This window comes from Apus apus, chromosome 5 (genome assembly GCF_020740795.1).
Source record: "Apus apus isolate bApuApu2 chromosome 5, bApuApu2.pri.cur, whole genome shotgun sequence".
NCBI classification, from domain to species: domain Eukaryota; kingdom Metazoa; phylum Chordata; class Aves; order Apodiformes; family Apodidae; genus Apus; species Apus apus.
The window spans coordinates 6,049,801-6,062,419 of record NC_067286.1 but is presented as its reverse complement, the minus strand read 5'-3'; the positions used below and the strand labels follow the sequence as shown (position 1 = coordinate 6,062,419).

General features: G+C 49.1%; 1 protein-coding gene across 4 annotated transcripts in view; it reads left to right on the top strand.

Annotated features, from left to right (window-relative positions):
- Positions 1-12,619, top strand: part of BDNF (brain derived neurotrophic factor) — a 39,382-nt gene that overhangs the window by 9,315 nt on the left and 17,448 nt on the right. Inside the window, exon 1 of one of the 4 annotated variants that reach the window (XM_051622086.1) lies at positions 9,749-9,893. The exons of 2 other annotated variants lie outside the window; for them this stretch is intronic. Coding sequence is in view for 1 of the 2 variants with exons in the window: in XM_051622085.1 (XP_051478045.1) it covers positions 10,778-10,780 (3 nt within the window). In the remaining variant the exon portion in view is untranslated. Of the gene's footprint in view, positions 1-9,748; positions 9,894-10,641; positions 10,781-12,619 lie in introns of those variants that run through there. One more of the 4 variants, XM_051622085.1, reaches the window with a different exon arrangement.

Here is a 12,619-nt window from a genome sequence, read left to right as displayed (position 1 = left end):
CAGCGACAATGTTTTTTGTACACTTGTCTTTCATTTGTGTTAGTACATGGGCTCAGGATTTTTTCCTGAGCCTCTAAGCCTATCAGTGCATGGAACTGACACAACGTTAATTTACTGCAAGGTTGCAGGCCTGACAAAAGCACAGCAAACCCCAAACTGCAAAACCAAACTATGCTACTAGTTATGCTTCCCCAACTCTGGTAGCTGGTGCAATTTTCTGGCATTTAACAGGATCTAAATTAAGAAACTCACCAGAAATCACTCTTTAAATTATACTGGTTCTTACTTGCTTTCTTTTATCTTGATGCAGCTTTTTAAAATAATATTTTTAACAGATCTTTTAAACATTTCTAGAAAGAGGCAATAGAAAAAATGTCATAATTTCCATATGAAGGAGTTTCTCTCAGTGCAACTCCTATCCAAAAAGTCATTTTACCCTAATATGGTCCCAGAGTCTAAGTAACATATTCTGTCGCAATGATTTCTGCATCAAAACAATTTTTCTGTTTCATATCCAAGAAAAAATGAATATTTAAATTCCATATCCTTTTTGATCTTAATTCCCATCACAGAAGAGCTCTTTAGGCCTCATCAATGTGCTCTAGGTGCAGAGTATGTATCAGAGTGTATTTTTCATATTATGGGATCTAACCCAAATTAAGAAACTGAAGGGGAAGAAGCTATACATGCCTGGAAGGAAAAGGGATTCTTCTTGGAGCAGGGTAAAGCATCAAACAGAATTGTAACAAAAGTCTAAAATAATGGTATAAATGCCTTATTGCAGAGTCCCTGCTTAAACTCTGTCAGTCAGCTCTCTTCTGGTTTAAATACTTGGCATTCCTGTTGACTTCAGTGGTGTTTATATTCAAATAAGTAAAAGCACTATAAGGCCATATAGTACAACTATGGGTTGCAATAAATTATAGCAGATTAAACAGGCTAACTAATGAAGTACAAAGAGGTGTTTAAAGCCACCGCTCCCTTGTAAGCATTTATATTTCAGCTGTATAAACTACATGAAAAATAAGGAGTGTCTGGGAAATAAATGTAGATAATGTTGTTTACAAAGTTATACTCCAATGGCACGAGTCCTGAACCACCAAGGAAATGCCCCACTAAATGTCTTGCCAAAGCCAGGGGTGGATTTTACTTGAGTAGTCTTTGAGTTGCATCCAGCTCTAAAAATAGAGGGGCTTTGGGCACATTGAGGAGAAGGAAAAGATAGGAGAGAAGGCAGCACTAGGGCCCTGTGGGTCAGCCCGTTTGTGAGATGGTGGATAGTGGGAGCAGGGTGCCATGCTCTGGGAACATGTATTGGATGTGTGTGATTCCCTTCCTCCTGCTTGTCATCCGGGTCACACGTGTTTAGTGGTGGCAGCTGTGTCCCCACTGGTGGATGCTCCTGCCCCAGTGCCAACCTCTTCAGAGCCAGCCTGTCTGTGGACAGGATGGCTTCTTCCTGGCACAGAGAAATCAATACGTTTTCCCATTTGAGAAATGGTGTAGAACTTGAGGAAAGTTATTTTAAAAATACCTTGAAAATTGTATTGATTTTCTGAATCAATATTTCAGGATTTTTGAATTCCAGAGCAGCCATACATCTGCCCTGTGTTTTGTTCCCATCTCTCTGCATCTACGATTAAAAGTCCAAGCATGTCACGTGCTGCAGAGAGAGAACCAGCATCCCATTTCTCCCATCCTGTACTTCAGAGGAGGAAAATATTTTCATAGGAGTACCAGAAATACAAACAAACCCCCACTAATTACTATCTAAAGCAATTCTGCAATGCGAGTCAATTAAACCATTTCATCTGGCCAATGCAGAGAAATAAAGCCTCCCATGCAAATCCCGCTCCCTGGGGCTGGGTGTTACTGTGGAAAGAAAGTGGGAGCAGAGCCAGCACTCTCTTTGGTGGCATCTTTTGCAGTGCACTAAGGTGACCCAGGGACTGGGTGAGCACATAACCTGATGGTGGCCCAGTCTTGGCTCTTTTGCCACCATCAGTGCTCACACACCACCCAGGCTCCTCTCCACTGCAGTTAAGCAGACCATCCCTTTTAACCAGACAAGTGAAAACTGCTGGACTGACACATAGCTGCCTATTAATCTCCAAAGTGGAATGTAGTAATGTTTATACACAACATGGTTGCAGTCATTAAATTAGTGGAAGATTAACAATTCCAAGCGTTTAATAAACAGAAAAGACAGCAAACAAATGAAACGTGTTAGTCAAGGGAAATTTTGGCTTTAATGCAACTAATCCCATACTTGTTTCTTAAGTTACAAGTCACAGTAACTGGAGGAAGAGAACATAATGTGGTCTGGGTTTCATTTTGAGGACTCTATTTAATTTTTATTGCTGCCCTGATAATTTTACTTTGCAATTAACCAAAGTATCTACTGTTCCTCAGACACTTCTCTCCTTAATGCTTTAGGTGGTTAACATGGAAAACGTTTTGAACTCTAGAGTTGCTTCTTAGGTAAAACAGCTCAATACCCTATTAAAAATCATAATCTTGAATTCATCTTTGAGCACATCAGCTCATTAAAAGTATTGACGTGGCTGTACTTGGAAGAGGGACAGAGCCAAAGCACCTCAACCTCTTTGGGAAGATGAGGACAGCTATCTAAGTGCAGCACAAGATGCCTTAATATGAAAGTAGCACAGGGCAGGAGAGCTAGAAGAACTATTAAATGTTTACACATGCTTTTCATTCCCAAGGATCTCTGCGTACCCGGGGAGGATCCCTCCTGCCAGCTCCGGGCCGGAGCGGGGCCCCGCGGGCGGTGGGTGCCCCGGCACAGCTCCCGGCCTCCGGCGCCGAGCACCCACCCTCCATCCCCCCTCCCTGACCGGTTGCTTTAGATCTCTTATCACCCGTGACCCCCCGGGCAACAGCACCGAGCAGCCCGCACCTGGCAGGCGGAGCGCCTGAGCTTGATGTCGGAGGAGATTTTAGTTGCTCAAATAGAAATAAGCTACAAAGGAGCATTGGCAGGGCTGTGAACCTGGGGGTTGGGGGGCTTGCTTATTTGTAGGACGTACCCAAAATAAGCTCTCCATGGTTATGCACTGAGGAGGATTTGGTGAGGCATGTACCTACTGCCAGCTCGGACAAGCTGCCTGGCTAAGTTTATTGAACCCCTGGAATCTGATCCCTTTAAATATTAAAAATAATCCACTGGATTGCTTCTAACTGAAACCCACTGAACACTTAGAGGAAAGGAGAGATGAGTCAATCCCAGCACCTTTCACCCACAAGTGCACCAACAGTTTTCTGATCTTCTTTAATCATAGAGCTCCAATGGCCGGATTCGTCACGGGAGTGCAGCTCCAGTCATCTCATCTCTCTGCACTCAGCTTGGGTTTCCCTGTCCCCAGGAATCACACACAACCTCTATGGGGGAGAGGGGATTTTCTTTTCCCTTCCCATATCTGAGACTCACTCGGAGCCTGGTTGGTTGGTTGTTGTTATTTCATGCCCTCTTTTCTGTCTGCTGTGATGGAGCTCTGGCTGGGTGGAGAGGTCAGGGGCAAGTGGGGAAGGACTCAGGTACCGTATGCCACACACCTGGTACACTGGATACTCTCAGGCACAACCTGGATATTTTACTCTTTACTCAGGTACCAGGTGCTTAATGCTTCCAAAACAACACCAGGAAGGCAGAGACACACGGGAGATAAATTCCCAGGTTTAATGAGCGTCAGAGCATCAGGGAGTGATGAACCCAAGTTTTAGCTTTGCTGCTGGGTCCCACTCATTGTCTCCTTCAAGTTCTTTGGTTCTGCATTGCCACAGTGCCTTTCCTTCACCTCCACCTCCACCCAGGCTGTTGCTGTTGTTCTGATGTTGCATGGTCCCTGCCTCCTGCTCTGCACCATCCTCACTTTTTCATCTGTGCCACCACTCCTCAGCATGGGGCCAGAGGGACCACAGCCTGCACTGGCCACAAGACTGAGTGGTCAGTACAAAGGGTGAATTAACCTTTCAGCTACTCCCAGCCCTTCTGCACAGGGAAGAGGGACTTCGTGCCCAGTTTAGGAGGCCTGCTGTCCAAGCAGTGAATGGGGTTCCTGCAAAACCCCAGAAGGGAAGCCTAGACATTTGGGAAGGCAGTCCAGGGATGCTGTCAAACCCTGCCTTGGACAATGCAGAGCCAAATCCTGTTACTCTGTACTGTTTCTAGCTCTAGATTCCTCAGGCCAGGAAAGACATGGACCTGTGGGGGTGGGTCAAGAGGAGGGCCATGGAAATTATCAGAGGGCTGGGGCACCTCTCCTGTGAGGAAGACTAAGATGGTTGGGATTGTTCAGCCTGGAGAAGTGAAGGCTCCAGGGAGATTTTATTGCAGCCTTTCAATACTTAAACAGGGATTATGAGAAAGATGGGGACAGACTTTTTAGTAGGGCTTGTTCTGATGGGACAAGGGGTAATGGTTTTAAAATAGAAGAGGGAAGATTCAGACTAGATATAAGGAAGAAATTTTTTATTATGAGGGTGGTAAAACACAGGAATAGGTTGCCCAGAGAGGTGGTAGATTCCCCATCCCTGGATACACTCAAAGTCAGGTTGGATCGGGCTCTGAGCAACCTGCTGTGGTAGAAGAGGTCTCTGTCCATTGCAGGGGGGTTGGACTAGATGACCTTTAGATGTCACTTCCAACCCAAACCATTCTGTGATTCAAGGATTCTAGCTCTCTTCCTGCAGTTACCTAGCAGGTCTGGTCCCTTTGCAGCTGCCTTCACAGGGCTAGCACAGACATCCTGGCATGGCTGCAGCCACCTCATGCTGGTACCTGGCTCCCTGCTCATCTGCCATGTCCTACACTGCCATGTGCAGTGTTGGTTAGCTGTCACACAAGGTAACATCTCCTGGGTAAGAGTGCACATGCATTTGGGTGGTGAAGAGTGTGTGTGTGTCCATCACTTGATATATGGAGTTATTTGCACGTATGATTCATATTGCATTTCTATGACAGCTGATGCCAGCAGAGACAACTAAATGAGCAGTGGCAAGGAACAAACACAGAAGGGGCGTGCTCACCAAACAAGTATGTTCATGAGCAGCTTAATAAATTTATATATAATAGACACATGCATTTCCTTGTTTGCAAAAGACTAATCTGCACCTACCACAGAGCGCTGTTAGAGAAGCGGTTTCTTGCACATAAACTGTGCTTAAATCCCTGAGTAGAAGTCATGGGACAAGATCCAGGGTACAGATCCCACAAGGTGGTGGAAAGCTGGCATACTTCTAGCAGACATGAGAAGAGACCAATTATTTTAATTGTTTGTTGGAGCTTTAAATTCACTTTTGCTATAGCTGCAGGGTGATGATTCTGAGCTATTAGGTGATATTTCCTTCAGAAAAAATGTTGTGGTTTGGGTGCTTGTGACTGAAAGGGTAGCTTTTACTGCATTATCCTGTACACATGCAGCGTACAAACTATGTCTAATAAAGATCTTTGGGTTTGTATTCCTGTCTTGCTGTTCCACAGAATACTTGCCCTGCTAAAATGAGGCTGAAAGGCCTCTCGGCAGACATTGTTCACTGAAGGCAAAATTATGCTTGATATTAAGAGCAAGTACCCTGTGCTATTTAAGGCACAGGGTACATAGTCTGGCCACCCAGCAAGCTACGTGCAGACCAGAACCACAGCAAGTCTTTGCAGGCTGGACATAAGGTAAACCTTCAGGCTGTAAGATCCGAGTGGCAACAACCCCAGGGCGTTAACACACAACGCAGACGCCTGGGAGAGGCTGTGGCTGCAGTTTGGCCAAGCCCTCGTGCAAGGGGTGGGCTGGGGAAGAGCTCGCCATCCTCCTTCTCCCTTCATCTCTCTCTGTCACAGCCTGGCCGATTGCAAACACTTTACGGAGTTGAGCAGGATTTGAGTTTGGGCCTTGAAGATGCTGAAGGTTTTATAGTCCCACTGACATTGGTGTGGAGCACCAATGGCTCCACTGCATGTGCTGAAGTCAATGAGTCGTCAGAGAGTGGTGTCACAGCCACAGTCATCTTCTTACAAACGTGCCATGCTTGCAACCTCCAATTGTGTTTATAATCCATTGCAATTTTTAGCATGACTTGAGTTGGAAAAGTTTATTTCCATGAACTTTCCAGCCCTATAATATGAAAAAAATAGCAGATAGGTAACTAGGGAACATGAATAAACATCATTAAACTTAAAATGCTTGTAGTGATATAAGAACCGACCTCAGCCAATTAAAATTATTAATAGAAAAAATACTCCACTGTCAAAATTCGAGTACCTCAACAGCATTCTCATTTGTGTAATCAGGATTAGTTTATACTTCCTGACAACCAAGGGAGAGGCAGCCCAAATTGTAGCTTCTTGACCTTTTCCTTGTTCAAAACCAGGTCGAGATACTACGTGAATAAAATGGGGAGTGTGAAGATACATTTCTAGGGAGAGATTGAATGGCCAAGTAGGTATTGAGTATGGACCTTTAAGAATCTTAGTCTTTTCAAATATTGACTTTTTTATTGCTTCTCTTACAATTGCAATGGGGGAATCTAAGAGCCCCACAAACTGCTTTATCATATAATTAGTTTATCAGTAAACTTGGATCTTGTACATCAATCACTATAATGTATAACCTCCACTGAGACAGAAACCAGATGTGCATGCTTCTGCTTTCTTCTTTGTAGTATCTACAGCATCATTAGTGCCTATGCTACAGTTTAAATTAGATTCAGCAAAAAGCAATGGTCTTATCCCACCCCTGCAAGCAATCTGATCTTGCTGCAGGGATAAATCAACATTATGTTGATTGATAACTCGTACTCTTTCTTACTCCTTCCCTGTCACTGTATGGAAAAGGGTGAAGTGTAATTTGTGTATGCAAAAAAAAAAAAATAAAAAAAATTGAACTAGTGTAGGAAAAAGATACTTGGTTTCTAGGTGAATGCTGTTAGGTGAGCATCCACCTGGGAATCTGTGGGAAACATTGGGATGTCTGATCGTTGAGTCCTACCTATGCCACAAATTTGGAAGGTGAGGATGTACCTCCAAGCTTACAGTACCTCTTGCAGACAAAGGAGCTGAGCTCTGACCACAGCAGTGTCTCCGTGTGATGACTGTGAGTTGCTTCACAAGCTAATACTTTGTGGGCCTAATCTTTTGGGGCTCGTTCATGCAAAATTCTCCTTGAAGTCAGGGTCTGATTGAAAAATAAGGAGCCCGGCTTGTGTGTGCATTAAAAATCCAAACAGATCACTACTTTTCTATTTTCCCAGTAATCAAGCACTGGCTGGTAATAATTCCCAAAGGGCTGATTATAGGAGCAAGATGCAGCAGCTCCCTGACCACACCTCTTCCACAGAAAAAGCTCCAAACTGGGGCAAAAAAAGCAGCATGTTTCTAGCAGAGAAAAATGGGAATTTCAGTGCACAGTTGCCTGCAACTGATGGTCCTCACGTTGTTAGCAAGAGCCAAGCTGAAAGCAAGTCCCACAGAGCGAGGACATGTCAGGAGGTCCATAACATGCTTCTTTTCCAAAATTTTTAAAAAAAATAATAAAATGTTCTGATTGCAAGCAGACTTTTTCAGAACATGTGGCTTCTCCTTCGCTCCTGAGAACAAGCCAGCAAATGTCTGTGCTCTAAAGCACGGTACTGGCTGCTGCTCATCTGCATGTCTAGCATACCAGGAGAAGGGACCTTCCTCCAGGAATAATGTGTGTAATGGATTACATTACAGATAATTAAAGGACCCTTTGCCACTGCTGTTAAACTTGACTGGTACACAACCCAAATAGTTGTAGGCGTTGTCTTATGGACACAGAATATTAACACTCTGCTGAAAACAGGCTGCCCTGGTGAAATCAGGTGCCCACACTAATACAGTTGTGCCTGGAATGGTGTTGTGCAGACAAGTCCAAAACAGTAAAATAAAATGCACGCATTAACTTAGCAAGTTCCAGTTATGATCCTCATGTTTGAAATCGCACTCAGCAGCATTACTGAGAGACAGAAGGTTACACCAGTATATTAGAGTGGGAAAATAAGTAGCTAATGTGTTCCTAATGGCAGAATTTGGATATTACAGGAATAGAAGAGCAGGACTTGGCCTGGAGAGCTACCTTTCTTAGCAACTACCTATCAGACATCTAGAGATGGGTGTGATTCCTCAGGCCCAGGCTGTCAGCAAGGACTTTGAAAAAACTCTCTCTTTTATTGTAGATTGGGTAGATTTGGATGGGAAATCACTGGGACAAAAAAGGTGGAACCGTCTTCCCAGCTCAGTGACTAGTTTAGTTCAAGTACACAAAACCAAACCTCCAAGTGCAGGAAGGATGGTAATGCGGTACTTGAACATGATTTTTAAAGAATTTCTGAAAGCTGCAAAGGATATTAACCACGAGGGTTGTTTCCTTTAATATATATTAAAAGCCATTTTATGTGGAAGGCCTTAGGTGTACTCAAATTTCAAACGCCCTGGATATTTTATTACTTTACTGATCTAATAAACGCAGGTGTTTCATAGCAAAAGCACAGGGGCAATCAGGCTGGCTGAAGGCAGCAATGAGTTGCACACGTTTCTCCTAGTATAAATAAATGGCCATGAGCTCACTGAAGCAAGCGGGCCTTGGCCGTCAATTGCAGCGAGACGGGCGGCAGGCTGCGAGGTGCGGAAAGATGCTGAACTGATTTATACAAGAGATGGGCTGTCCTCTTCTGAACATTAACTGCCCCCAAATGTTACCAGGCAGGGGACAGGGGAGGGGAGGCCACCATGGCCCGTGCCAGGCTGGGACAGAGTGGGTGCCTCTCTCCCACGCTGGTGGGACACGGCACGAGGCGCGTGTCCCCCCGGCACACGCGTGTGCCCCCGCGGGCCGCAGCCGGGCGGGGCGGGGAACGTGCCCTCTCCCTGTCTGTACCAAGATCAAATGGAGCTACTCAATCAGGGGATGCCATTATTGCCTCCGCCATGCAATTTCCACTATCAATAATTTACTGTATTTGCTGCACAGGCAGAAGGGGGGAAAAGGCAAGACAGATTTTTTTTGACGGGAGGGAAGGCAAAGCCACCCGGCGGGCAGCAGGGCAAGAGCCGAACCGGGTCGTTCGCCCGGGACCCCGCGGGCTCCGCGGCCGTCCCGAACGTGGCAGACGGGCGCTAGCGCGGCGGGCGGCTCCGGCTGTCGGTCCCGGTCCCGGTCCCGCTCCTCGGTCGGGCAGAGCCCCCTCCGGGCCGCCTGGATTGAGCACCCGCGCCCGCTGCGCGCCTCCAGAAAGTCACCGGTGTAACGTTACCTGGGGCGCTCATTAATAAGCAATGCCTGTTATTATCTTGATTGCATTCTTAATAGGCAAACTACGGAGAGGTCAGCGCGGGAGCGATATTTAAATGGATCGGGCTTGCTTAATACCCGCCGGAGTAAACCAATATCCCGCGGCGGGCGGACCGACACCCGCCCGCCCCCCCGCCTCGGCCCGCCGCTCCCCGCCCGGCCCGGCCCCTCCGCGCCCTGCCCGCCGCTCGGGGGGCGCCGGGGGAGCGGGGGCCGGGCCGGGCGGGCGGGGCGGGGGTGGTGGCGGGGCCGGGGAGGCGGTGCGGAGGCTTTAAGCGGGGCAGCGCGGGGAGGCGCGGTGCCTGCGGCCGCCGCAGCCGCTGGCCGGAGGCACCGCGGGCGAGGGGCGAAGCGGCTCCGCAGGGAGGCGGCGGGGCCGGGGCGGGAGGCTCCCGTTGGGCGGCGGGGATCCGGCTCCGCTGCCCTCCCGCCCCTCATAAAGCTTTGATGAGACACTTGAGCCGCCGCCTGTGTTGCCGGGGCGGCGGGAGGCGGCCGGTGGGACTGGGCGCCCGGGAGAGGATGTGACTTCCCGGAGGGGACCCGGACGAGCTTTGTGTGGACGACGAGGTAACGCGGTGTCCCGCCGGGAAACTTGAGGGGCCAGGGCGGCTGCGGGGTGGGCGAGCGCGGGCCGGTGCGAGGCGTCGGGGGAGCGGGAAGGGCGGTGGCGGGGCGTAGAGGGCCGGGGCAGCCCCGCGCCCCTTTGTTCCCGCACCTGTCGGCCCGGCCGGTGCCCGGCGGGGCGGGCGGCTCGGTTGGGCTGTTGTTGGGGCCGACCCGACTCCGGCGGTGGCAGAAGCCCCTCTCCTCGAGGGGGAGCGCGGGGGCCGGGCGGCCGCTGGGAGCCGCCGGCGCTTCCCCGACGGCGGCGGGGGGGGCCGGGCGCGGGCAGCGTTGCGGGTCCGGCGGTGCCCGGTCCGGCGGTGCGGGGCGCGGCGGGGCGGGCGTTGGGCGGCGGGCGGCGCCCCCTGGCGGCGGGCGCGGGGCTGGGGCGGGCGGGGGTCCCGGTGGCGGCGGCGGGACTAGAGAGCTGGGCTTGCGGGGCAACGGCGGCCGCGGGAGGGAGCGGTGGGCGGGAAGGGAGGAGAGACCGACCGGGCGCCGCCCCGGCACTGGCGGGCGAGGAGCCGTCAGGGAAGGGAGCGATGCACTTGTTGAAGCGCGGCCGTCGCTGGAATGTGAAGCGCGCCGGTCGCCTTCCCCGGGATTCCCGTGCCATGGGACGCTTTGTCCTCCTCCTCTCCCGCTTTTCAGCGGGCGCCGGAGCCCGCCGAGGGCGGCGGGGAGGGGGCTGGGCAGTGTGAGCTGCGCTTGGTCCTGTGCCCGCACCCGTCGGGGGTGCGGGGAGGAGGAGAGGGGAGAGGTTGTGTCCTCTGGTCCTCAAAACCTGCTGGGTTTGTTTTCATCTTGGCGTGGAAGAAGTGGTCCAGCCAGAACGGAATTGGCGTTACATGGTAAATTGAGTTGGCAAAGGTTTAACTAACCCTCGGGAAGCCGTGTGCTAGCCTACTTAGTATCTTGTGCTAGCCTACTTAATGTTTTTTTTCTTTCATAGGATTAAAAGCATAAGGTGTTACAACTGCGGGCCAGAGTTGCTTTGCTTGCTTAAGAGGTGCTGTTGGTATCCTGGTTTGCACGTTAGGGTTAAAATATGTACTTTTCCTTTCAGTTTATTGTAGTTTGCTGTTCTAAGGTTATGACTGTTCGGAGATCAATAGTCATTACTTATTTATGTTTCTAGTAACACAGTTCTAATGAATGCAAAGAATCTATCCTGGTGATACATTTTTCTTCAGCAAGCATGTCTGTAATCTTTAATTCATGGTGTGATAAGTACATTAAAAAAAAGGTTATTTGGTCATCTTTGAGTACCAGCAAAGGGCCAGGCAATGAGCTGCCTTCTCCTGGACAGGAGCAGCTTTTCCGTCACCAAGTTTGGATGAGCAGTTGTTGGGTAGCAGAAGTGAAGGGGTTCCTTTCCTTCTGTGCGGCCAGTTGTCCCATGCGGGAAGGTCGTTGTATGGTCCTGCTCCTTCAGTGCCAGGCAGCCTTGGGCAGCTGGGGGGTAATCAGTGGCTCTGCTGGCAGAGCAGGAGCACTGCCTGCAAGCGCTCGGGTGAAAACTTGACCCCAGTGATGGCCCGGAGTTAGTCTAAGGATGGAAGAATGTAAACAGAGGGGATGCTCTTGGCTCTGTCCAGGCTGTGAATCCCACAGTTTGGCATGTGAGAGGAGGTAGCAGCTGTCAAGAGGGATGCTACAGCTCCCTGCGTGTGGAGCGGCAGGGCAGTGTGTAAACAAACCCGCGGCGAGGGAAGGGGAGAAGGTGAACTGTGATCTTCTGCCTGCTCTGGGAGCAGCAGGACAGAGTGCTGCCCCTCACTTGGCTCTTGGGGCAAAGCAATGTCTCCAGTTCAACTCTAAAATACCTTGAAGGAGCTAGTAGCTGTTTTCAGCTATTTCTTAGACACAGGCGCCTTTCCACAGGGCTCTGTAGCTCACAGCAATTTCCTGCTGTAGTACTACCACTTCATGTTCAGCTCCACTGAACCTCGGCTGGGAAAACCCATTTGTAAGTAGCGTTGCCTTCTGTTCACGTCGCCAGCGCTCCCTGCTTTCCAGAGCTGCAGGGTAGATCCTGTCGTTATATGGCTGTGAAATCAGGGTAAACCGGGTCAGAAGGATCAAGAATACTTTATCTGAATAATCCAGATATAACAGTGGAGGATAACAGGGAAGGACTTTTATCTTGGAGGGAGTAAGGCTAAACCAAAAAGATTTTAATTTCGAGCAGCGTGCTTTTAAACACAAAAGCAGCATGTTGTAGTGCAGGGCTATGGAGTACTACAGGATGCTGCAGTACTACAGAACGTAGTGCAGAGATGCAAAGGATTTAAAGACTCCGTAAAATATGAAAGAATATAGTGGAAAATAAGGATCTGTGCTTTTTTGCTGAAGAGCTTTTCATGTAGTGACGGTGCTGAGCTGAAAGTAGCAGCAGCTGTAAGTCCTTGCGGTACCTGTGGCACTTTCTGCAGATGTTACTCTGCTGTTACAGTGAGAAGAACACAAGAAGCTGCTTGTCTAGCTCAGGTAATAATTCTCTGCTGGGGTGCAGGTATAAAAGGTCACGAGAAGCTCATGAGCAGGAGAGACTCTCCTGCGTTCTGTGGGTAAGCCTGCATGAAAATGAGAAACAATTCACTCTAGTGAGTTAACTGTCTAGTAAGTGTGGTCATGTGTTAAAAAGAAAAGAAAAAAAAAGAAAATAGTTCCCGTACCTCTTTCTTGGT